Genomic DNA, 25,826 nt, shown 5'->3' with positions numbered 1-25,826 from the left:
TTTGGCACTTTTCGCGACACATTTTCATACATTCTGACAGAGCCTTTGCGAGTATGTGAAACCTTGTTTGTGTGTCCCAAAATTTGCTCGCTTCCCTCAGCCAACCAGTCAGTGTTTGTTAAGGTAGTGGTATTTATAACACCCGAGCGGCAGAAGGTTACTAGTACCGCTCATACAGTTAGTTCACTTCCTGCAGACGTTCCAGCAGCAATAATAAGCATTGTGTGTTGATTGAATTAAACTCAATTTATTCAACCAGTTCCACATATCCATAAAAAGGAGTTCTCGCATTCTGTGATAGAAAAAAATTTGCTGTCGGATTTGGAAGTAAATTTGCGAGTAGCAGGAGGAAAAGATGAGTTCACTGGCGCTTCGATTTGCTCCCCGTCTCGGGAAGTCTGCTGCTACCGTGGCCAGCTCCCAGGCAAATAGCTACTATACCTACTCCAACCAAATATCTCAACCGCTGGAACGGAAGCCAACTTACACTACGGCCGAGGAGGCGGTCAAAGTCATCAAGTCAGGTTAGTAGGTGAACAGGTACTAACATCTCTATGACCCTGAGAATGCAAAGATTCTGTTTGACGTCAGGAATAGTCACCGCGTAAAACGGAATGTAAAATCGTTACGCAATCGGAGTATTCTATTATTTTTTTGCGCCTCGGTAGGCTCGAACCAACACGGCTGATCATTGCAAAAAATTAAGGTCAATTCCCCCGCTTCTTGATTGTGACATTCACGAAACTTTGGAATGGACTTTTCCACTTATCAGCTGGGTTCAAAGGTTCAATTTTGTGATGTTTGGCTTTTGTTTGGATAGGAAACAGAAGAATACCACAGCATTTGTGTCACTCGTGGCGGTGTCATGAATGCGAGTGATCTGATTTTTTTTAATCGTGGAATAAAAAGGAACGAAAAAAATCTTAAAATAAACTTAAAACGATATATGATATTGAGGTGGAATGGCGCATCAGGTCTGTGAACTTGACTATCGGAATCTTCAGTTCTAAGCCGGCTACTACCTTGAACTTGGCGAACCGTACATGTATATATGGGATCTGCCTGATCAAAATCCAACCGAATATCCACTGTAATTCACTGCTCAGTCAATTTTATATATAGCCGCAAACATAGTAGCTGATAGCAGTGTATTATTATCAGTCGGTAAGGGTCGACCCTTGTCCATAGCTAGCATAGTTCGTGTATAGCGTACGAGCGCCTCTCTAATGCTCGACAAAAACAACATGACACAATCAAATCTGCTTATAGTAATTGTGGGAGCGCAGAGAATCGAATACATGTGACGCTAGACGACCAAAGTACAGTTTATGAGCTTTTTATTCGAATACCCGTAAATACGTGTTAAACTCACTCGAAATCGCACAGCTATACCAGATAATATAGTAGTTCACAATAATTAGAATAAATTAACAATTATTGCTTCTACTAAATAACTTATATGAGATTTCTCACTGTTTCATCGTGACAGTTGAACAAGGTTGTTCTTTTTGTAATCTTCAGTTTGTTCTCCTATTCCTCGTACCATAGTTGCATAATTCGGCAGATTAGATAACCGGTTTTGGTTGATCATGAACAACATGGCAAATATCTGTTACAGCGATATTGATACACAGTATTACCGTTCCTATTTGTAGACGAGTCCCATGTCAATAGAACATTCATACAAAATCATTTAAGATTGAATAATCACGGTTCAATGTACATGGCTGTCTCTCCCATTTTGTTCCAAAATCAAGCTATGCTTTACCAAAAATATGCCATACTGCTACTAGCTTCTAATTGGTGATAATTGCAACAGAAATGTCGTGCAAATGAAGCTAAATTGCCGCACAAAATAGACGCTTCCTTACTGCTCGCCTTGCACGTGTCATTAGAGCCAATTTGCACCTGCAGCAATTGCTTTTTTAGCAAATAAGTTTTTTTTCTCTCATGATTGCAATGACCAAAGACCGATGAATTGTCTTAGAGAATTATTGAACGATCAAAGCGATTAGGTTAAGCAAAAACTTAGCAGCACCGCTGATCAAAGGCAAATACTTATAAGTAGGGGAGACCGAGCTTAGTTGGTACGGTGTTTTTCAATACATTTAGATTCAGTTTCCAGTATATTTAGGTAGATCTGTTTTGTTTTTATGTTTATTCACGAGCTTTAACCTCGATGTGTTGGGTTGTTCTTGCAAAATAGAACACGTTGCATAAAAGGGCAGACTGTTGGCATCATCGCTGAACTTTACCAAAGTGTTTGTTGCATTGTCTTTGTTTTTGTAGACAAAAATATGTGACGCGGAAAACCTGCCGTTGTACCCCGGTCCCGGGGTAAGTTGGTGGTATGTATGGATGTTCTGAAGATTCAATTACTTCAGTGGTTGTTATGAAACTCTGAATATTCTTTCAGTAACTCTGTATATTAACCGACATTGGCCATTATATTTCAGTCTCAATACCCTGGCATTTTGCTTTCGACTTGTACTGCCCATAACAGCATAAGAGTCCCATGTAGAAAAACAGCAAGCCGAGAAAAACGCTGTTCAAGATTGTCCCATCCATTGAGCCAAATGGATGGGACAACCATGTTTTGGTATTTTTTTTTTATATTTTCTGAATAAACGCGGTAATCTTATTTGTGCAGTGTGATTCAGTGGTGATACAGAATACAATCCAACGGATAACTCATTTTCGACAAAAATCCACATGGGACTCTTATGCGTTTATGGGCAGTGTAGTACTCCATGCCCAAGGCCAATTTTTCGGAATAATTGGCTAAAGTAAATTTCCCCTGCATTGACGTGATATACAAGAAAATGTTTTTCTTGTTTTGGAGTGAATTCCAGAAATAAAAATATTTGATGATTATTTTTGGAATGTACATAGTACAACAACAACAACCTCATGCTCAACTTGTGTCACCATCAGCTTACTCCAACCGCAAATTTTATAAAAAAGCTATTTGTGAGTAACTTTTGTTTATGGATAGGTGTAATATCTATAAGGATACTGAAAGCTCTTACCGCGCACTATCGAAAAATATAATCATTCGGGGAATAGAATGAAAATGACTTTAAATAACACAAAGTGTTTAAAATTAAGAAAAAAAAATTGGTATGCTTTAAAACACAATATCCAATATCGTCCGCAATTTCTACAAAACGAAATGAGCAACAAAAAGACATTGGGCTATGGGTTTCATGTAACTTGAGCGCTATATTTCTTATGGAAATTTAGCACAGGGGATTCCGTCAACTTACCACAAGCGACAACGAGCCCCGGGCTCCCCAACTAGTCAATATAATTTAATGCTTATGAAGTGAAACTAAATACCTATCGTCAATAGTCCGATGCAATCGGAACGACATTTCCAAAAGCACCTTATGTATCTAGGTGCTCATAATAGAACGACAACAGTGTATTACCTACACTCTCCATAGTCGCACATTTGTCCCATGTTTTATCTGATATTCAATATACATGGTACTGTTTTGTGATTATATTGCCCATCTGCCTATTTATATGAGGATTTAGCATCAAAAGGCTGAAAATCAAAAGGCCGAAAAAAATAAGGCGAAATTCCAAAAGGCGAAAATTCAAAAGGCCTAATGCTAAAAAGGTCGAAAAATCAAATGGCCGAAAACTTAAAAGGCAAAAACTCAAAAAGTCGAAAACCCAAAAGGTCGAATCTCATAAGGCAAACTTTTTTTATTATTCGATTATTTTACATTGTGTTCTTCCTGATTGATTCATCGCCTCATGTTTGAGTAAATTGAGCAATCGGGCGGATAGCACGTTTACGTACGAAACATTTCCAATACAAAAGAAGGATTAATGCTCTAAAAATCCACCAAACCCTTTGTCAAATTGTGCATTCATTGCGATTTTAAATCAGATTAAAAGAATGCTCGAAAGAAGGAATCATCCCCTATGTTTGAGTAAACCGGGCAGCCGAAGTGATCACAAGTGTGCGTGCAAGAGTTATTTGGCATACAGATTCAAAGAACTGCTCATATTTGAAAGAAGGAATCAATCCCTATGTTCGAGTAAACCGGGAATACGAACAGTTATGCAGTTGTAGGCAGCTGGCTGTAGCTCAAATGTTTGAGTATAACGGCAACTTTATAAATATTTAAATAACTGTAAATGAGTTTGTTTACCAATAGTACTAATATTGTATTTGAACCAAAATTAATTAGATTATTCTTCATTACCAATTAATAAAAAAACATTTACGCCTAATGTGGGTACGCCATATCGCTTCAAGTCGCGTGCTGTCCGACATTGCTGTCGCTCCGTCGGACTTAAACTAATTTATAGCTCCTATGATTGAGTAATCGACCCATATTAAAACCTCAACAGCATGATAGCCATCATTGCCGGCTGCCCCCATCTCCATCGCTCACGGGGAAGGATAAAGGATAAGGTAGACGGGAAGTGTTGATGCTCCACCTACTTAACGGAAAGACGACGATTCATCAGACTTCCATAGGTGTCGCGGTCTAGGATTCGCTCCAAGCAAGCGATGCGACCTGTAAAGCCTATTTTATTAGGTAGTTGTTTAGTTAGTCTTCGAGTACACGATCACTCGAAAAAGATCTTGTTTAGTTTTTGGTTCTTTTTAAACTCTGGGCAGCCGGCCACCGAGAGTATCCTATGCTCCCTAAACAAAAACAATTTGAACTCCACACGGCCGACCGTGGGAGTATTGCCTAGAAAAGCTAATCTTATCTACGTAATGGGCCGGATCACTATTTATTGCAACAGTATTTAGACAGAATTTTCTACTTCTTCTCTACGATATATTTATTGGGTTGAAAACTACCGAGTGATAACACAGGCAAAGAGTTATGATAGCGCGAGATGTTATAAATCAAGGAAAATATTTATTATTTTCCATATCGGATTGTTTGTGGAATACAAGTATACGAGCGATAATAACGAACACTGCAGGGAAATATAAAGGATTGTTAACCTGATGATTTTAAATACGTATTGACCCGTGATCATCGATACTAGTCAGATTAAAGTCTTATCGGGGCTAATTTCCGATCAATTATTCATTTATACGGCAATGTTTTTTAGACTAGATCTGTTCGCACCCTCTCATTCTGCTATTATCGGCAGAAGGTTGATAGCACCCAGTCGTCGCCGGTCTAAGGACCAAATGTCATCAAAAGACTTATACCCGCGTGGAGGCATGAGATAGGAAACTTGTGAGAATTTTGTTATCCCACAGTTTGACGACCGTAAGTTCATTCAAAAAAACATCGTTTGAAAAACTCACAAATGATGAAGTATATAATTCGAAATAACAGCTCTTGATATCAGGAAATATAATAAGGATAATTTTAATTATTGAAAAGCTGTATGGAAAACCAAAACTCACTGGTGATCATAATAATAATGGCCAAAACAAAACATACGTCTGGTGGATCGCAGTTTTACACTATACTATACTAAAACGTAAGTCATAGCCAAGTATCCATAATTGCAAAAATGAACAAGCATAAAAATTTCAAAAATGAAACTCAAAAGAACTGCTCATATTTAAAAGAAGGCAAAATCAGTTATAAAATGTATTCAGTCGAAATATAATCAATATCAATATCAGGTAATGGATAATAACACATTATCATTGCTTTGTTTTTGTTTCGTCGTATAAAAAAGTTTGCCTTTCAAAATTCTGCCTTCTGAAAAGTTTGCCTTTTGAAATTCCGCCTTCCAGAAAGTTTGCCTTTTGAAAGTTCGCTTTTTGATTTTTCAGCCATTTGAATTCGGCCTTATGTAATTTCGGCCTTATGATTTTCAGCCTTACGGCCTCGACCCCTATATGAGATATAGGTAGTATATATACATGCCATAGAAATTGTAACCAAGGTTGATGATCATAACTTGTCAAGTTATACACGCTTTGTACACGCCACGGTTGTAAACAGAACGTTTTTCTGATCATGAATTAATTGGTTGTAATTTTCATACAGTATACCCCACTCAATTGGACGATTCGCTTATCGAAAGTTTACTTTTTACTTATCCAGTAAGGTGCTGCAAAATGAAACGATGTCAAAAAAGACATCGGGCTCACCTCTCAAATGAAAACTTTCTTCTAAAACGCTGCCTACAGATGGTCGGTGGTAAGGCAGACCGGACTAAGTGACAAAATATTGATTTCGAGAAAAACGGGTTTAAAGTTTGAATCGCAGCATCCTCTACGTTATAATTGGAAATTATTTTTTGCAATAATTTTTGTTTATGGTTAAGTATTTCAAATCTGGCAAAAGTCGAATGTAGCTGAAGAAATTCTTTATCCGGTGTTATCGTTACGGTCAACAGGGTATAAGTTAAACAAATTTTTTGTTAAACAACTTTTTGACGCCATCAAAAAAGCACAGTTCCACAAAATAAATTTGCGCTGAGATTGCATATTGTTTTTCGCTTAAAGAAGAAAACTGGTGAATAATAACGTTTTTCAATTGTTTCTAAGGTTGAAAAAGGGCTCCTGGGTGTGATGTGTCTCCCCGCTATTCTGCAACGCAAAAATGCTATCGATCCAAGATGGATCCAGTACAGAGGTTCGCGTTCCTCTGCCAGCGATGCGATTTTCTTTTTCAATAATAGGTTTGCTCCAGTACACGGAAGTCACTCCGGAGTAAACTGGAGCAAAAAATACTTGCTCCTTTTTACTCCGGTTTGCTACCAGAAGAATAAAAAAAGAGAAGAAGCGAGTACAGGAACGATTTTCCCCGGTATACTTCCAGTTTCTCCTGGTACTGGAACAAACGTAATACTACACTCGTGAAGAACTACATTTTAAAAATAGTGGCTCTTCAAGGTCTCTTTGGGATCATCCATAAATGACGTAGCATTTTTTGAGTGATTTTCAACACCCCCCTCCCCCATCGTAGCATTTCGTCACAAAACTCTAAATACCCCCCCTGATAATTACGTAGCTTCACGGTAACCCTACCCCTCCACTTGTCCCCGTAAAAAAATAAAAAATAATAAAAAAACGATGTCAGTTAGATGAAACTCGTAAAACTGTCGTGACATCAGGTCAACCCCTATTCCCTTTAAAAGGCTACGTAGCATGACATGACCCCCTACTCCCCTGTCGTCACACATCATCACAAATTACAAAACTCCCCCCTCCCCCATATAATGCTACGTCATTTATGGATGGTCCCTTTGCGCGAAATTGTACAGCTCTTGGTGCACAGATATTTGTCTTTTTCGTTTTCAAGTTTCTCTTTGTGCGGTCGTTCTGCACATCGCAGTGTTTTTGTGCTGCTCTATTTTTCATCGGTGTATTTCGCTCTTTGTGCACATTGTTTATTTATAGTTATTACTAAAATTTGCACGATATTGTTGGGGAGACTTGACCAAGATTTTATGGGGAGACTTGAACAAGTGGTATCCGGTGGTGGCTGAAATCTCTCATAGTATTTCAGCAAAGAAATGACCCACTGGGTTTCTGTTCCCCATGTCGTAAGAGGCGACTCACAACAGTTGTGCTGTCGAATGGTGAGACAACATCGTACTCACCAGTTTCCTATCTCATGCCTGCACGAAGACATTTGGTCGTTAGACCGGCGTCGGCTGGGTGCTGTCAGCCTTCTGCTGTAGCATCGGAATAAGAGGGTGCCAACGGGCGGGTCTCAAAACCCGAACCGTAAGATTTATGCCCCAATCCAAGGTGTGACGAGTCTCGTGCCGATCGATGAATGGCGGAGGGGAGCATCAACACTTCGAACCTCAACCCTACGTAAAACTTGGACTGGGATCCGAAGTGTTGGCAAATACCAAGCCGCGCACGGAGCCGTCGGGCACCAGGGCGCACCCCACAGTATTTTTGCCCTTACCCTATCAAGCGGGGCTCTGACAGGGTTGACTTTCTTTCCCTAGCTATTCGTGGGAACAAAATGGAAAACACTAAGAATACTGTAAACATGAGTTTGGAGGAGATTGCAGCGATGGAGGTGAAGAAACAGGAAGAACTCGTCACTTAAGCGGAGCGGCGAAGAAACGCTATGGGTGGATGTTGAGAAATGACCACAAACCCGCTGAAGCGGTAGAGTTGGCAAAAATCCCAATAGGAAAGGCACCAACCAAGCGTTCGACGGACACGGAGTCACCGAACAGTAATGGGTGCAGGAAGGAACCGCAACCGAAAAAGATCAAGGGTCAGGATCCCAGACAGACACTAAAAACTGAGCAGCACCCAACCTTCAACGAAATAGCCAAGTCGCACTCGATGGCCATCATCCCGGTTGGGTACCCTGCGAATACCCTCAGCCGTGAACTCGCTGCGCGCTGATCAATAGCGTCATGGAGCAAAGCTCAAACAATGCGAGACCCAAGTTTAGGAAGTGCACCTACAAACAAGGGTATCTCGAAATCGCCTATGTAGACAAAGATGCAAATAAGTGGCTGCAGGATGCCACAGCTGCGATCAAGCCCTGGGAAGGCGCTTCATCGGAAGCTGTTGAAGTGTCGCAGATTCCAAAACAAGCGCTTTACATCGGGTATTTACCCGACAGCAGCGAAAGGTCCGATGGGAGCATCCTTCGCCTGGTGCAGAATCTGAACGACAATTTCTACACAGAATGCAGGAGGGTCGAGAAGAGAACTACGGTCCTCAAAACGGTAGAGCTCCTGTTGGCGGCAGATGAGGCTTCAGTGAAACTGATAACCTCCCAACACAACCAGCTGAACTACGTATTTGGAATAGCTAAAATGCGCCAGTTGAAGGGGATCCCGGCCTTTGCCGAACGTGGAAGTTCTAGGCCAGCATGGACTGTAAAAGCTCCTGTGGGTGACCCTACACGGAGCACCTCACGACGGACTTCTGATCACAAAAGCACTACCGCATGCGGCTCACGAACTGAAACGCAAGGAGAGGATCGAAAATTTCCAGGCTAGGGTGCGCAAACGGCAAGAGCCGAAGCAAATACTGTGCCAAAAACCCACTGGAACGTCGAACAGCACATAGCCTGTGACTATCCGTCGGTACAATAAAGAGGACGAAGTACTGGCCCCAAAATCGACGGTAACGAAACACCGAAAAATGACTATCATTCGCTGCCTTCAAGTGAACCTCCATCATGCAAAAGGTGCCACAAGCGTCCTTGACCGGAGGTTCACCAAAGAGCGACTAGACATCGCCCTTCTTCAGGAGCCGTGGGCAAATAAACACAAAATCTTTGACTTAAATTTCTCAGCTCACAAGATAGTACATTGTAACGACCAGCCAACTCCAAGAGCTGCAGTGTTGATAAACAGAACAGTACAATTCTCGCCAATTATTGGATTCAATCCACGAGACTTCGTTGCAATAACAGCGAAGGACCCGAAGGCTACGGGAGAGCAGGAGATTATGGTCGCATCTGGCTAGTTCCCTGGCGATGCGGATACAGTACCACCTTCTGAAATCGATGCCCTCATAGTACTGTGGTCTCAAACCGATGTTGGCTTACTGGTCCTGCACGATCATCGCCAGACCACGATTCCTCCATTGTCTGGTGGCCTAAAGATAAGCAAAAGACCGCCCAAATCAACACCCACTACAGCTATGGAAGCCATGCTTCATCTACCATCATTGCATTTGATGGGGATTTAAATAGTCAACTGAGTATAATAATAGGGCCGTTCATAAACTACGTAGACTCATAGGGGGGGCAGGGGGTCTGGCAAAAGTCTACGTTTGTCTACGACGGGAGAGGGGGGGGTCTTTGAAAAAGTCTACGTAGACTTTTATTTTTTGTTATTCTCGTATTACTAATTATGAATGGGATTTAAAGAGAGTTGTATCCAAAATATCGGTCTATTCAGTATTTATGCAGAAACTTCAGAGCTAGTACACTATTGAGGTAACTACTCGTTAAGCGACCACTCAACCCAGAACCCACGATTTTGACATTAAAAATGTCTTACTCCACTATCTGGGGCTAGGTGTCATTCTAAAATCTAAACTACCTCCCATGTAACGAAACTATGTAAGGTTTGCACGCTTATAACTCCGATATTACTAGATGGATTTTAATCATTCATACACCAACCGATTCAGAAACACCTAACTTAAATATTGGTAATAATTTAATATCTCCCCAATAAATGTAGACTTTTGGAAATTGGTAAAATTAAAAAGTTCACGAAAAACGGGAAAATTACCATTCGTGAGGCAGATTTCTCAAACACAGCCGTCAAGAGAGGGTAGCTTAGCTGCTCAATGAAACACGAAAAGTCATAAATAGAAGCAACGCATGACCGTTTAAATCAGTTGTTGCTCTTATCCCACACGAGCAACGTCGTCTCCGGGCGATGCAATAAGCGCTATCGATTTTCGGTAACGTTGGCATTTGCACACACTCGCACCTAAGTGACTAAACCATATACGGTTAGTTTATAAATAGAGGTGACGCGTACCCGTTTGAATCAGTTTTTGTTCTTATGTCGAACGGGTAAGATTTATTTATTTATTTATTTATTTATTTAATATAATTATATCCATCGGACTTTGCAGTCTAAATGGACAGATAGAGTTATAAATAGTTATAAATAACAATACATCTGATAAACTAAAGTAAAACAATATCACATCACATAAAAACATCAAAGCACAGTAGAGCGGCTAATCTTATTGATGAAGCGACTGGACAACTCATTAAACTCAAAAAACTCTTCCACTGCGGTGAATGTCCGAGTGCATGCGGTAATCGGTTCGTTGGATCCAAACAAGGTACGATGAAATCTTTGCTGAAGCAGTGTTGTATTACGTAGTGTTCTATTAGGAATCCGAAAGTTTACTTCCGAACGAAGTTCTGGAGCATCCATCTCACCGTTAATCAGTTTTGCGATTACCAGCGCTTGCTGTATTTTTCGCCGGCGTTGCAACGTATCGATTCCCAGAAGTTGACACCTATCCGGATATGCTGGCAAATTAGCTGGATCATTCCACGGTAGATTTCTTAAAGCCATGCGCACAAATCGTTTCTGCACACGTTCGATTCTAATGCACCACGTTACTTGATGCGGACACCAGATCACTGATGCGTTTTCGAGAATAGGGCGGACGAGTGAACAGTACAGTGCCTTCAGACAATGTGGGTCGTTGAAGTCCTTAGCAATCTTGGAAATAAATCCCAACTGACGTGTTGCTTTTGAAATAATCTGCGAGCGTTGCAAATCGAATGTCAGTTTCGCGTCCAATTGCACTCCTAAATCACACACCTGCTCAACTCTTGTCAGAATTGTACCGTTAATCCTATAATCGAACTGTACCGGGCATAAAATACGATGGAATGTAATCACTTGACATTTCGCCACGTTAATGACAAGCTTATTTCTGCCACACCAATCTACGAAAAGTTGTAGTAAACCTTGTAGGCGCCAACAGTCTTCAACAGAACGAACAACAAGGTACAACTTCAAGTCGTCAGCATAAACTAGTTTGCAGCCGGCTCCCAGCAGCAATGCGATGTCGTTGAAATATAGTACGAACAGCACTCAGGTTTTTTTACGCGGATTTTGAAATTTACGCGGCCTTCATTAACGCGTTTTTTTTTAAATTTACGCGGTTTTCATTTACACGGCCTGTATCCCCTGCGTGAAAAATCTGAGTGTAATTGCATCGGAAACAATCACATTCCCAGCAGAACTTTTTGTTTTCTAATTTCAAACACTTGTTTCGTACTGCACACAACGGAAAATTTTAAAACAGAACTTACCGTCCCAGCAGCAGTTGAAGCGGGTGTTCTTTTTCAATTCAAATTCAAGCAATGTCTTAAGCGTTACTGGACTTAAAATTGTTTTCCCAGTTTATCCAGTCAGAATATCTGTCCTACCCTATGTATTCAAAAAAACACAGTTCCAATTGCGTTTTAAAGTATACAACAAATAGAACGGTTGGGTATACTAATTTAAATTTTAAAATAAATCTGTTTTAAATTATGAAACAAACCGCTGTACTGAAGATATAATTATGCATGATGCAGAATTGGTTTAATAATACAATGTTTACACTACAGAGTTATAACACGTTTTAATAATTAGCAACAAGAAAAATGTCACCAAGATAGCATAAAAACCCGTTTTAACTGGTAGTGCGAACGTTGCATAACAATGTAATTTATCAAATAATTTCATTTTTTCCACCACTAATCGATCAAGAAATACTTAAACTTAAGATTGTTTACATAAGTTCATTAGTACATTATTGAAAATTTAAATGGAAAATGAAATTTCATATTTCATGGAGAATCTGTATATTTCCGTTGGCGGGCGTGGGCTTCCTCATCACAGCTCTCAATATGGAACTTTTCTTTTGAATATATTTTCTGGACAGACCAGCCTATGTTAACTAGATGGATCAGCCAAATAATGCCAATCACCTAGTGAGATACTTGATTAATTAATAGATTACCGTTAAAAGACCTTCAATTAATTATGTTTTGATGGGGAGTGTAAATAGCAAATTGTAACATATGAAAACAGGCGAGTGAACAAGAACGTGAGTCGATATGTGTGATAGATAAAATTCATTTGCACGCTCTTGAAAAAAGCTACATTTTTAATGTCATCGTGGTCGTGTCCTGTACACAACCCTTTAATTTTTTTTAGACAACCTCACACGTTTTTGTTTCTTGCGTATATTTTGATATAGTTTTGATCTGGGAATAATACAAAATGACAGTTCCAAAGACGATCGCCAAAAATTCCTCTCGTCGGAAGATTTTGACTGTGAAATCATCTGAAGCACCACTAGTTAGCAGACATGCATGGACCATTAAATGCATGAACCATAAAAAGTTAAAAAATGTTCAAAGTTAAGCATTGTAACAACAAAACTCCCGATTTTCAACAATAAGTAGATTAATTTTTATTTTTATTTAATAATTTCGGTGGTTAAAGCAGTAGTGTAGTTAAACTTCTACAACAAAGTGTTTACTCGAGTTAATCAGTTTCTCTTGCAATCATTTATACTGATTTCAAAATCTTTAAACACCCGTTAAATTTTACGTCTTGACCCTATGCAACTCCGTGCAAACCGGCTCTACTATATTTATCTTCGAAAATATTCGGAGTTAAACTTTGATATTTTGCGATAATACTCTAAGGTGATACGGCTATTAATTACATAAGAAATATAAATATTTTTGGGAAGATTTAAATAGCTTCGTTCCCTTAATCAAATAAGGCAATTTAGATTATCTTATTATCTTAGAAATATTGAAATTTGTTCACGAAAAGTGAAATTTGTGTGCATGTTTGGCTTATTATTTTAGTCTAGATGACAGTATTAATTTGCAATTGTTTCTTATAATTTAACAATTTTGAATGCACCAGTAAGGCTCAAAAAGTTTTTAGCAATTCTTCATTGTGTGTAGGTCGCACTTCGGCCAAAATTTAAGCTAGTTATAGCAATGTATCTTTTTACATATATTTGAGTGACTAACCTTGAAAAGAAGTATTCCGCTACACAAACGTTGGAAAGCACCTTGAATCGGTATTAATTGATTTGATCAATCATAGACAAAAAACCAATGTGAAAAATATTTCTTTAATATTTAAATAGCTTGAAATAAATCTGAACGCTTATTTTTAATTGAACATTATAATGTGCTTCTTGCTAAATTCACATTTCCTGCGAATAAAAAAAAATAAAAGTCTACGTAGACTTTTGGCGGGGGGAGGGGGGTTGGTAAAAGTCTACTTAGGTCTACTAGGGGGGAGGGGGGGGGGGGGGGGGGTTAAAAATTCTCAAATTTCGGTCTACGTGGTTTATGAACGGTCCCTAAAGTAACTCAACCCTGTCTTGACTACAGTTCAAGATAAAATGGAAAATAATCCGAACTTCGATATCTCATATGAGGTCCACATAGTGCGTCGTCAGATATGGAATGCAGGATGTCCCATAATACCTCAAGGTACAATATCATTCTATACGGATAGTTCTAAAATGACGGTCGTCGTGATCATCCAAAAACACACGCCACATGGTTACAAAATCGAAATTATGCATATGAAATCATGCGACCACACGCGACAAAGATAACATACGAAATCTCAAGCCATCAAAGATAACATACGAAATCTCGCATTCATCCTACGCCCACGATTGCGCAAACGGTAAGATGAACGCTTTAGTACTTACGAAGTTACAAACGCTGCCTCAAACGCGAACCCACAAACGCCCGTGTACGTGCTATAATGTATGGGTCACGTCCGGAAAAAAATACCCTGCGTCCTCGCAACTTAGGTCTATAGATTCAGTTGGACCAATTAAAAAATAACGTTCATATCCACTAAACAACACGTTCCATGGCGACATGACCGGGGACCATAGTAATATGGAAGAATTTATTTTCTTCTAGCATCTGAACAGTACACCGAAAATTAAGTATCACTCAGATTCACGATCCACGTGCGATCATCCAAGAACACATTCGAATATACAAAAAGACACACGGTCATAAAATAGAATTTGCACACGCGAAGTTACATACACGTTAGCACACACGACATACTAACGCACACACGGTCGAACACGATAACGTACAAACGCTCGAGCTCTTCTCAATGATACACGCGATCGCTAAGTCCCCACACCCGCACACCCTACAATGAATATCACATTCAGAATCACGGCCCGCTGCAATTGGCCTTAAGTAGTATTTTAATGGGCGACATTTCCCGTCTCGTCTGGAACTGCGGTCGGTGATTCTGACTGGGAGCCTTCCAAAATCCTAGCTGTACAGCTCCAGTAGGACGACTCTCGAAAAAAAGTTTTCTTGGTTTTCCAACAAAAACAAAAAAATAGGTAAATAGCATACTTTTTCAAGTATAGCTAGTATAAGCGAAAATAAGATAAAAAATATTGAATTTCAATAACCCAAGCACGTAAAAACAAGAAGAGATGCAGCTTTTCCATATGAACAATCTGATTGATGTATATGATAGTATTGCTCGATAAATCTTCCTGGCTCTTGGAAATGACGAAAATGAATTAAGCGTCCTCAGATCACCTACGTGACAAACAATTGCAAACTTGCCAATTTTCCAAAAGTTTTGTGACAAGACGGATCGAAATCCAATTAGTAGTACGCTACAATCGTACACAACTCGCAAAAACAATGAAAACGAATTAAGCTTGATTCTTTGTGTTTCGGCATCCAGTCGAAATATAGTGAAACTTCACAGTGGAATTTGATAAATTTCGCCTTTCTTATCAAATTTTGATGTTTGATCAAATACTAACAGTTGCTAGTATGATGTGGAACATGAATTAGTTAATCTTGTCCAATAATATCGTGCCTTGCTTGGCGAGCAAAAGCAGCCAATTCCGTTAAAAACCATAAAAACGAAAGGTTCCAACCGATGATACACAAAAAAATGCATTGATCATGTTTATTCCACAGGACAAACTGTTTTCGCCTCGGGTGCTGCCGCCACCCCGATTCATGTGCTGAACGCTATGACCAACCATGGCAAGGAAAATAACCTGCGTGACATCACCGTGGTGCACATGCATACCGAAGGTCCGGCATCGTACTGCGCTCCCGATTGCAAGGATATTTTTCGCTCCAAGTCCACCTTCATGGGCGGTAACGTGCGAGCGGCCGTTGCTGAAGGCCGTGGTGATGCCATTCCGATCTTTTTGCATGAAATCCCAATCCTGTTCCGGCGCAAGCTGATCCAACCGGACGTCGCAATTGTTTCGGTTTCACCTCCCGATGAGCATGGATATGCAACCCTGGGAACTAGCGTTGATTGTGTCCGCGCGGCACTGGAAAACTCGAAGGTCATCATCGCTCAGGTCAACAAACAAATGCCCCGAACCTTCGGAGATTCGATAATCCACGAATCTCACTTTGATTTCGCAGTCAATGTGGACATTCCCCTGCCGGAACACGGTGGTAAAGGGTCAACCGAGGTCGAAACTAAGATTGGAAATTTGATTGCGGAAAATCTGGTCGAGGACGGTGCCACGCTGCAGATGGGCATCGGTAACATTCCGGACGCGGTTCTGAATGCTCTGCACAACCACAAAGATCTCGGCATTCACTCGGAGATGTTTGCCGGTGGCGTTGTGGATCTAGTCAAAAAGGGCTGCGTCACAAACGATAAGAAAACGTACCACCGAGGTCGCATCGTCGGTTCATTCCTGATCGGTCCCAAGAAGCTGTACGATTTCGTCAATAACAATCCATTCATTGGTAAGTAGATGTTTAGGTCTGATAATGCGGAGTAGTATTAATTTAGTTTTCTTTCAGAAATGCTGGAAATCAACTACGTTAACAACGTAGGCATTATCGCCCGTAATCCAAAGATGACGGCCATCAACTCTGCAATCGAGGTTGATATAACCGGTCAGGTGTGTGCCGACTCGATTGGCACACGAATGTACTCCGGATTTGGAGGTCAGGTTGATTTCATCCGCGGTGCTGCCGAGGGTTTCGATGGTAAGGGTAAACCCATAATTGCACTACCCTCGGTTACCAACAAGGGACAAAGCAAGATTGTGCCAATGCTCAAGCCAGGTAGGCATAATTTTGGACTATTGAGGATTGTGTTAAGTTGTATTTTTGCTATTGTAGGCGCTGGTGTTGTAACCTCCCGAGCTCACGCACACTACATCGTCACCGAACACGGTATCGCTAATATGTTCGGCAAAACACTGCGTCAGCGAGCCTATGAGCTGATTCAAATTTCCCATCCGGACCACCGTGAGGCTTTGGAGAAGGCTGCATTTGAACGGCTGAAGACGATGCCGACGCCCAATTAAGAAATAACTAGACAGCGCTCTGTTCTGTCCGGGCAGTACATTTAACTGAAAAGTTTCTTATATAGGTTATTTTTCGTTTTTCAAAAGTTAATTGTTAGCTATTTTATTCGTTTTAGTGGAATATTTTTGAAGCACCATTTAGTCCGTTAGGATGGCATCTTATCAAACAGTTCTGACGGAAGACAGACAATTTAGTAAAACAAACAAGCCTACGATTTCAATCGCTTTTACATTGAATTGCAATTATCAGAAGCTTCTCAATTGAACGTTAGTCGCGTTATACTAGGCGATTGACCGCTTACTTCGAAAGTACGGATCAGTTCGCAATCTAGAATTCAGATCATAAACTAATCAGATAAACGCCACAGTAGTTGTTCGATGCGTACTAAGAAGTATCTTCATAATATAAACAGCAAATTAAGAGAATTGTGAACCATCTATCTCCAAAATGTGCATTGCGTATTTTTATAAGCTCATAATTAGATGCTAATCGTAAGTTCAACAGTGTATGAAAGGTCTTTAATACAGAATACAAAAAAACTATTGTGATATTTTCTTCGTAAAGTTGCCCCCGATGACAATATGCCATTTTGTTATTTCTTAAATTCAAATTGATTTGTTATAGTGGATGTGGGAATTGACAACAGTGAGTCTAGCTTATACTAGACTAAATAGAAGATCCAAGTTAGTCTTGGACCATATACATTTGGGGCAACATCAGGAGTTACTTAACGCCGTTGTCACGTTTTCACTACGGCACCCGCGTTACGGTTCGGTAAGGTCAAACTAATGTCGAAGGGGGCCAATTAAGGTTGTGTAACGGATTTTTGATTCTCACATTATAAGCGTCTCAGGCTAAGAACCGACAGACAACCTCGGTTGATTGTTAGAGTGAAGAAAATTGCTTGGAGTGGTATATGATCGTTTCAGATAGTGTGATATACGCGCCAACAGAGCTTCTACGATGTCTCAAGTACCATTGCTCTACGAGGTGATCGACCGACAGTGTCGAAGCGCTGGACGAGCTGAATTGTGGCAACCAGGAGTTGACGACAGGAAGGAAGCTGTTTTAAAAGGTCAAATGAGACGCTTGCTTACTACCACTACCGTCGCACATATGTTCGCATGCGTGAATCACCATTGTATCCAAGTTTGCATGCGAATTCCGTATAGCGATTGCTGGCTGATCGTAGCGCCGGCTAGTGACAAGTTCCTACTTGCCGATAGTTTCAAAGTGAATTTTATACCTTACGCACATGATTTATTTCGCAGCACGGCGGACTGATATTTCGAACGAATGTAACTCCAATTTGATTTTGCTGCGTTATTGAGTACTCTATGTGAGGGATTGAGGAGCCCAGCTAAGCTGCGTACAAGGCAATCAATTAGCCAGTTACACACGCCATTTTGTTGGCATGGAATTTGAAGGTCTTTTCGGTTAGCAGTACAAACTCGGTAGGATTAATTTTTGTTCTTTATTTCTTCACATTCTGTTTACTCCTTACCGCTCCGTGCAGCTCTGGACTGATTCGCTTTTGTATCAATTCGTCACTACCGCTCGTGTACTAATTATTGGCCAGCCTGAAGTATAGGAATTAGTTTTCGGAAACCTTTCTAGGCGATGCTAAATAAAACAAAATCGATGAAGTTTCGAAGGTTATTTGACTGGACTACAACAATACTGTAGATTGTTTTTGAATTTTATTTCTCTTTTGCACCGCAACTATCGAACTTACCGTAATAAATTCTACCCTGGCTCCTACTTTTTATTGAAAACTGCCATTTTGGGTAGGAGGAAAAAATTTACCCACTGGCAGGTGGCACTAACCGAAAATTATACAAAAGTAATACACAGAGCAGAGCTCGGGCGTCGTGAGTTATCTTACAGTCTACGGTTTTACTTTTAATGTTATGCAGTGTTTAGTATCAATTGAAGGAATCAGCTCCATCAGTCCTTCTGTATGATTTTCTCGGATGGAAAAGGAACGATAGAATATATACTCGAGTTTCTGTGTTGGTTATCACTTGAACTCTTACAATTGTTACTGGTTGTATGTGCTGCTGCTTTAGATGTGTATATTGTTTATGTGTACTTAAAAAGGAGAGATGCTCGGGGAAAGTATGGAAACAAACAGAACTCACGTACTGCTCGTCCAGAGTCCGTTAGCTTCCGCAAGGAAGAACCGGCTTATTTCTTTTTGCTATTTTTGGCGCTATTGCTGCCAGCCGGGGCAGCGTTTGGTTTGCCCTTTGAATTGTTCGTCAACTTTTGCTTCTTTTTCTGTGGGCCGCCCTCCTCATCGTCATCTTCATCGTCTTCTTCTTCCTCTGGTACTTCCTCCTCCATCTCTTCCATGTCTTCAAACTCTTCAACTAGCGATCCAAGCAAGTGCTGTCCGTGAATGTGCACCGGCCCCTTGCCTTCGATCAACGTGAACGTGACGGGTGAATCCGAAAATTCCAGATCCAGCCGACACTGCCGAGATTCACCGACCTTCAACACTGCAATCGGGGTACGCAGCGTGTCCCGGATGGTCATTGTCTCAACCTGTACCACGTTGAACTCATCCGCTGCTGCCTCGTGGCCGAGAATGCACTGCTTGATAATTAGCTTGTGTGTCCTCGGGTAACCGTCGGCTTTGTTGTCTGGGTCCCAGGTCACTGTCTTGCTACCTTCCTTCAAGGTAGCTCCTACAAATTAAAATATTAGTTAATTCAGGTTTACCGTCTATTTGAGAACTACTCATTATTTTGTTCAACAAAAAGAAGCTAGCCATATGCATCAAATTTAAAAATTAATTTTATTTCGGATCAACAACTCAATTTAAGTGAATTCATATATTGCTGATTTAAATTTTTTTCTGAAACTGTTTTTCAGGTCAAGAAAAAAATGTATCCCTTTTATTTTTTATTCTATGAACGGAAGCCTTTTATAGATGAGGGTGAAAACGGTCAAGTAGCGGAATACGATTCAAATTAACTTCACTATTTGACGACAAACGGGGTAAAAATTAGTTTCAAGCAATCACCAGAAATTAAATTGAGATAACGTTCAATCTAAAAAAACACGTGTTGAAGTTTTCATAAAACTCTAGATAAATCTAAAATAAAACAGAGCAATCAAAAAAAGTTATTACAATAAAAAAGTTACCGGATATAAACAATAATAATTAAACAATTTTCTATTACTGTAGAATAGTTTGTAAATATGAGTACTGCTCCACTCTTGTATCCCTAACATTATTCATATGCCAACAAAAATGCGCGGGTAAAGGAGGTGACGAAGCCGGTCCGGCTAACCACGAATGCGTAGTGCCAACTTTAAATAAAACACCCGGTATTCTTAGGAAGGTTAAGCACGAGCTTATACATCGGCAAACAAGTCAAAATAAAATTATTTAGCGATGTAAAAATGCCACCCACAAAATTAAAATTTTCCAAAAAAAACACCACATAAACGATTTGCTATGCGGCAGCCATTCTAGCCCATTACGAAATGGCAGCGGGAGACGCCGACTTCACAACTTAACGCTTGTCGGCAATATCTCTCGAACTATGCTCGCTCGTTGGCCGTAAACCACAAGAAAATGTGCGGAAAATGTTCTCCACTTACCATAGAAATATTCATCGGCCATTTCAGCGCTTTTCCGGGACAAAAGATGATTTTCGCAGCAGGACAAATGGTAACACGGCACTTTTACACCACGTTAGGACTAGCAAGAGAATGATCGTACATCCGTTTTCTGACTCTTTCTGTCAAACAATGAAGCGAGAAAGCCGCCGAGCGGTTTGGAAACGGCCGTTGCAGTGCGATTCAACGACGGCGGCTGATAGAGATCGTGCCAGGGATACCAGATATATTTATTAAATGTAGTAATAATTTTCGTCAAATTTTTAACCAAATAACTTCATTTGTCTTCTAGGACAAAGGACTCGAAATCGGTTGTTGTTATTGAGAAAGAATTCTGCCAAGAACCAACCGAATGCACGAGTAAAATTCGGACTGTCTTTGTCTTCAAAATGTAAAAAATGTCCGCATGTCATTTTGAATTTCTTCAAACAACGGCATGTTTTCACACCTGGCATCCCTGCATCGCGGGACTTTCCAACACCGCAGTCAAAACCCAGTCAAAAAGGACAAGTTGCTGGCTAACGGGGAGTAATGTGCCAACTCGGATGCTCTAATTGCCCTACAATTTGTCAGCAATTTGCTGGCAATTAGGGGGCTATTTTAAATGCAACATTTGGGCGATTTGCCACCGTCATTTTTTGGCCGCTCTACCCGCCCTTAAATTGCCCCTAAATCGCTCAGGGAACGCGACATTTAATCGCCCTTTATTGCCTGATATGGAAATTAAAAATAATAATTATTTTCGGATTCATTATCTACTCAAAGAAATTTATCAGTACGCTAGGTAATCACCACCAAACTATAGGAAGAATCGATAGTGAAATTCGTATTGCACACCAAAGCTTACCACAATCTGACTTTCATTTAGACTTTAGGTCAGAAATCTTGTTCCACTATACTTACACACGATTCCACAATTTCCCACATTCGTTGGCTAAATTAAGTGCACTAGACAAACAAAATTAAAAAACGATTTTAAACTTAAGCCAAACATGAACCGCCATGTTTGAAAAACGCAAAAAAAACAACTAAGTCCATTTCAGCCGCCAAAAAATTTGTCAAGTATTGAAATTGCCTTTAAATCACATTCGTAAATTGCATTTGTTCCGATGGCCAATTAGCACAGGCGAGTTGAGTCAACCGCCAAAGTGTTTATCCCCAGTCAAAAACGGAAAGTTGCTGGCTAACGGGGGCAATTTGCCAACTCGGATGCCCTAATTGCCCTTCAATTTGCCAGCAAATTGCTGGCAATTAGGGGGCTATTTCAAATGCAACATTTGGGCGATTTGCCGCCGTCATTTTTTTGCCGCCCTACCTGCCTTTAAATCGCCCACGGAACGCGCCATTTAACCGCCCTTAGTTGCCTAATATGAAAATTACATATCAATAATAATTCTTCAAAAGGGCTAATGAGATTTTTGTAAACAAACTTATTTCGCTCATTATTCCGCTGTCGAGTTGAATTTCATGAAAGATATACATGAATCAACATCTTTACCCTTGGTAGAATCAATTTCAAATGTCTTCTGTGTTGAAAATATAACAAATTAAGAGAAATCAGCAAAACAAAAGTTTGTTTACAAATCATATTAGCCCTATTCTAATGTTGATATGGAAATAATACTTATTTTCGGATTCATTATCTACTCACATAAAGACAACCAAACTATTCGAAGAATCAATGCTGAAATTGATATTGCACACCAAAACTTACCACAATCTGACGTTCATTAAGATTTTGGGTCAGAGATCTTGTTCTACTATACTTACACACGATTCCACAATTTCCCACATTCGTTGGCTTCATGAAGTACACGAAACAAACAAAATTCAACACAAGTACACGAAACAAACAAAATTGTTAAACAACAATTTTAAGCTTAAGCCAAACATGAACCGCTATGTTGGAAAAAACGAGAAAAACAACCAAGTCCATTTCAGCCGCCAGAAAATTTGTTTAAGTATTGAAATTGTCTTTAAATCGCATTCGCAAATCGCATTTGTTCCTAGGGGCAATTAGCACAGGCGAGTTGAGTCAAACGTCAAACTGTTTAAATCGCCTGACCATGTTCGTCCGCATTTTTTTGACAGGGGATGCTCGTTCGTTTTTTTTTACTGGGACGTCTTTCATTGGCGATTCTACGTTGAAACCGCTCACAGATAGCGCTAGAAGTAAAGGGGTTGCTAATTTCATTTTGTTTTGTCAAAGTGGATATATTTTCTGTAAACTTTGGTAAGAAAATAACTTTTAAACAACATATCACCTTTAAATTTGTTGATAATTGCTTAAAAAAGCGAAGGAAAACTATCATTTTATAAGATGCTGTGTAAAAATCTTGTGAAAAGGGTGTAAAACAGTAGTTTCTAATATTATTCGCAGAACTATATGTGTGCTGTTCCGAAATGTAATTTGTTGAGCTCCGTAGCTGTCGCGACATCATTTCAAGCATGATTTTTGAAAACACCGTAACTAACAAATGTAAACAAACTGAGATTATCACTCCCCCGCATTCTGCGCATCTTAATGTACATGCTGACAAACATTCGTTTCATTATTCGGTAATGCAGCTGAAAAATGCGCAATCGAAATAATGACGAACAAACAACTGACACGCCAACAGTGCTTAAATACAGTTTCGTCATGTTAGTTACGTTAGGATTGGTACTGCTGTAACACTTACGTTATTTCAATTTAATCGGTTTTTGTAACTAAATCATTAAAATATACTACAATTTTTCTACTAAAATGCTCAATATTGGTAATGTTTCTATAAGGGGAACAAGAACACGCAGTTCCTTAATTCTAGCCAATATTTTAGAGAAAAAGAATGCAAGTAATGTTATTCTAAGCACCACTAATGCACTTTCAGCACATTTTTATTTTTGATTATCTAAATCTATCCTACAGTAGATCAAATCTAAATACTTGTGACAATGCGAGCAAAAATGAGACACTAAAATCGACTAATTGAAAAATGTCGAAAGTGTAAGAGTGATGCTCAGAATAACGTAACCTTTATTTGTCTTCAACACACTGCTCAAAAGTGACAAACTACAAATGTTGGTTGTCCTCATTGGCATACTGCCTCGGCGGAACAGTTCAGTCATAGAATTGATTGAAAAATAATAAGATTAGTCACCACAATTGACGAAACTGAAATAACGTAAGTGCAACAAAGATACCAAACCAACGAAAGTAAAACGACGAAACTGTGAGCTGTAGTAGATAAGACCTTCCCAGAAAAATATAAATAGAGCACACAAAAATATCAACATCTTTTCATTTAATATGGCTTGCAAAAAAAATTGTCATCCCTATTATTTGTAAAGGGTAATTTCGAAGCTTTAGAAACGAGAGGGAGAAACTGAGCGATAAACGATGGACCGATGGGTGTGCGACGGTGTGGGTTGCAGTTGAGCATAAATACATACCAGTACCAAAGTGAGCTGTCCTTTGAGTAAGTGTGTGTGGCTGACGTTTTGAAATCGTATGGGAAACGAGAGGGTGAAACCGAGAGAAAAATAAAGATTTATGGATGCGAGACTGGTGGAGTGGTGACGCGCCTTATATTAACAACTGAGCGAAAGCTTTGTCGGTGTATATGTTTTTAGTTGTGGGATTTATAATGAGAAGGGAATAGTAAATCCTTCTATTTTGTGAGCAAGTGTGAGTGTGTTGAATGTGGCTAAAAAGTAGGCATGCGATTGCTAGTTTAGTTTTTAGAGCACAGTTGGCGGATTAAGACGCTTTGGCCAGTCTTAATCGCGAATGTTCGTTCCATTCAATGGAAAGGCGTCTTTGGTGAGCATTTCGGATGAATATTTGGTGTAAAAATCGGTATGGTTTTTAAATAACATTTAAAACAAAACTTCGAAAATGTCATCGCCGTTTTCTCTGTTTGAGTCAAGTGCGAGTTTCGCTGTTTTCAAAAATCGTGCTTGATTTCCCATTTCTCGTAAGTCAAGCTAAACCTTCATAAGATGATGTAAATGCATGAAACTCTCCGGATCTCGCGAGGAAAGAATATATCCTGCTCATTGGGAAGTGTCAGCTTTGCATCATATGCAGCCGATCCTTCTCTCTGATAGGCCTAACAGAATCTTCTACGTAGTCCAAAATATGAAGGAGTTTAACATTGGTACTGACTGGTTCTCGGTTTCCAATTGAAATTTTATTTATGGAAAGTATTTTTATGATCACCATAATACCGCTATTATATTTCGAAGAAATGTATAAGCCAAATAGATTCAAATGACTGTAACTACAGAATAATTGCAAATAACACTGAATTCCTTACTCGTTTCATTCATTTTTTGGTATTGGTAAGGTTTTTCCGAGAAGAAAATGTTTTTGTTGGAAGCTACGGCTCACTTGTGAGTGAAAAAAAAAAACAAACTGTATCACTTTGCCAGCTCATGAGCTGAATCATAGGTGTCGCATGACTAATTTTAGTTTTGCCGCAAATCGCCATTAGACGATTCTACGTTGAAACCGCTCAAAGATAGCGCTGGAAGCAAAGTGTTGCTGATTTGATTCGGTGCTGTCAAAAGAGATTATAACTACTAGAGAGATCAAAGCGCTACTATCTCCATGTATTCACGAACTGAAGCATGGGGTCTCTCTCTAGCACATTGTAGTCCATTACTTTGACATGCGTGTACCCGGGGCAATATATGTCAAACTAATGCGCCTAGCATATGTATGAGCGAGATGATAATTTATCAGTGTTAATAGCGACCTCTAGTAGTTATAATCTCTTTTGTTCTGTCATAGTGCATATATGTTCTGTAAACATTGGTAAAAAATAACTTTTAAACACCAAATCACCAATCATTTTCTTGATAATTGTTTATGAAAATGAAGGAAATCAATCATTTTATAAGATGATGAGTAAACATCTTGCGAAAAGGGTGTAAAACATGGTGGTTTCTAATATTATACGCAGAGCTATATGTATGCTGTTCCGAAATGTAATTTGTTGAGTACCGTAGCCGCAGCAACATCGTATTCCGTTCCCCCTAAGTTAAGCTAAACCTTCATGAGATGGTGTAAATTCATGAAACCAACGACTCCACGAATTCATGAAACCAACGATGAAACTCTCCAGATCACGCGAGGAAAGAATATATCCGGCTAATAGGAAAGTGTCAGCTTTGTATCATACACAGCCGATCCTTCTCTGATAGTCTTCACTGAATCTCCTACGTAGTCCAAAATATGAAGGAGTTTGACATTGGTACTGATTGGGTCTCGGTTTCGAGTTGAAACTTTATTTATGGAACGATTTTTATAACCACAATAATACCCCGATTATATTTCGAAGAAATGTATGAACCAACTAGTTGCAAATGGCAGTAATTTCAGAATAATTGCAAATAAAACTAAATTTCTTACTCGTTTCATTC

The 25,826-nt window shown here is 39.6% G+C and overlaps 2 protein-coding genes across 2 annotated transcripts; one reads left to right on the top strand and one right to left on the bottom strand.

Moving 5' to 3' along the window:
• On the top strand, positions 1 to 17,332 carry LOC131677660 (4-hydroxybutyrate coenzyme A transferase). The gene is made up of 4 exons (XM_058957567.1): positions 1 to 524; positions 15,423 to 16,220; positions 16,278 to 16,544; positions 16,602 to 17,332. The coding sequence occupies exons 1-4, from the start codon at positions 356 to 358 to the stop codon at positions 16,787 to 16,789; spliced, it is 1,422 nt and encodes a 473-aa protein (XP_058813550.1). The 5' UTR covers positions 1 to 355; the 3' UTR covers positions 16,790 to 17,332.
• A 918-nt stretch (positions 17,333 to 18,250) lies between these two features.
• Positions 18,251 to 20,566, bottom strand: LOC131677659 (nucleoplasmin-like protein). Its single transcript, XM_058957566.1, has 2 exons — positions 20,403 to 20,566; positions 18,251 to 19,480 (listed from the first exon to the last, which is right to left on the bottom strand). Exons 1-2 carry the CDS (start codon positions 20,422 to 20,424, stop codon positions 18,978 to 18,980), a joined length of 525 nt encoding a protein of 174 aa, XP_058813549.1. The 5' UTR covers positions 20,425 to 20,566; the 3' UTR covers positions 18,251 to 18,977.
• Positions 20,567 to 25,826: the final 5,260 nt, after the last annotated feature.

The sequence above is a fragment of the Topomyia yanbarensis genome, chromosome 1 (genome assembly GCF_030247195.1).
Source record: "Topomyia yanbarensis strain Yona2022 chromosome 1, ASM3024719v1, whole genome shotgun sequence".
NCBI classification, from domain to species: Eukaryota; Metazoa; Arthropoda; class Insecta; order Diptera; family Culicidae; genus Topomyia; species Topomyia yanbarensis.
The sequence above is the reverse complement of the archived record's forward strand: the minus strand, read 5'-3'. Positions and strand labels throughout refer to the sequence as shown.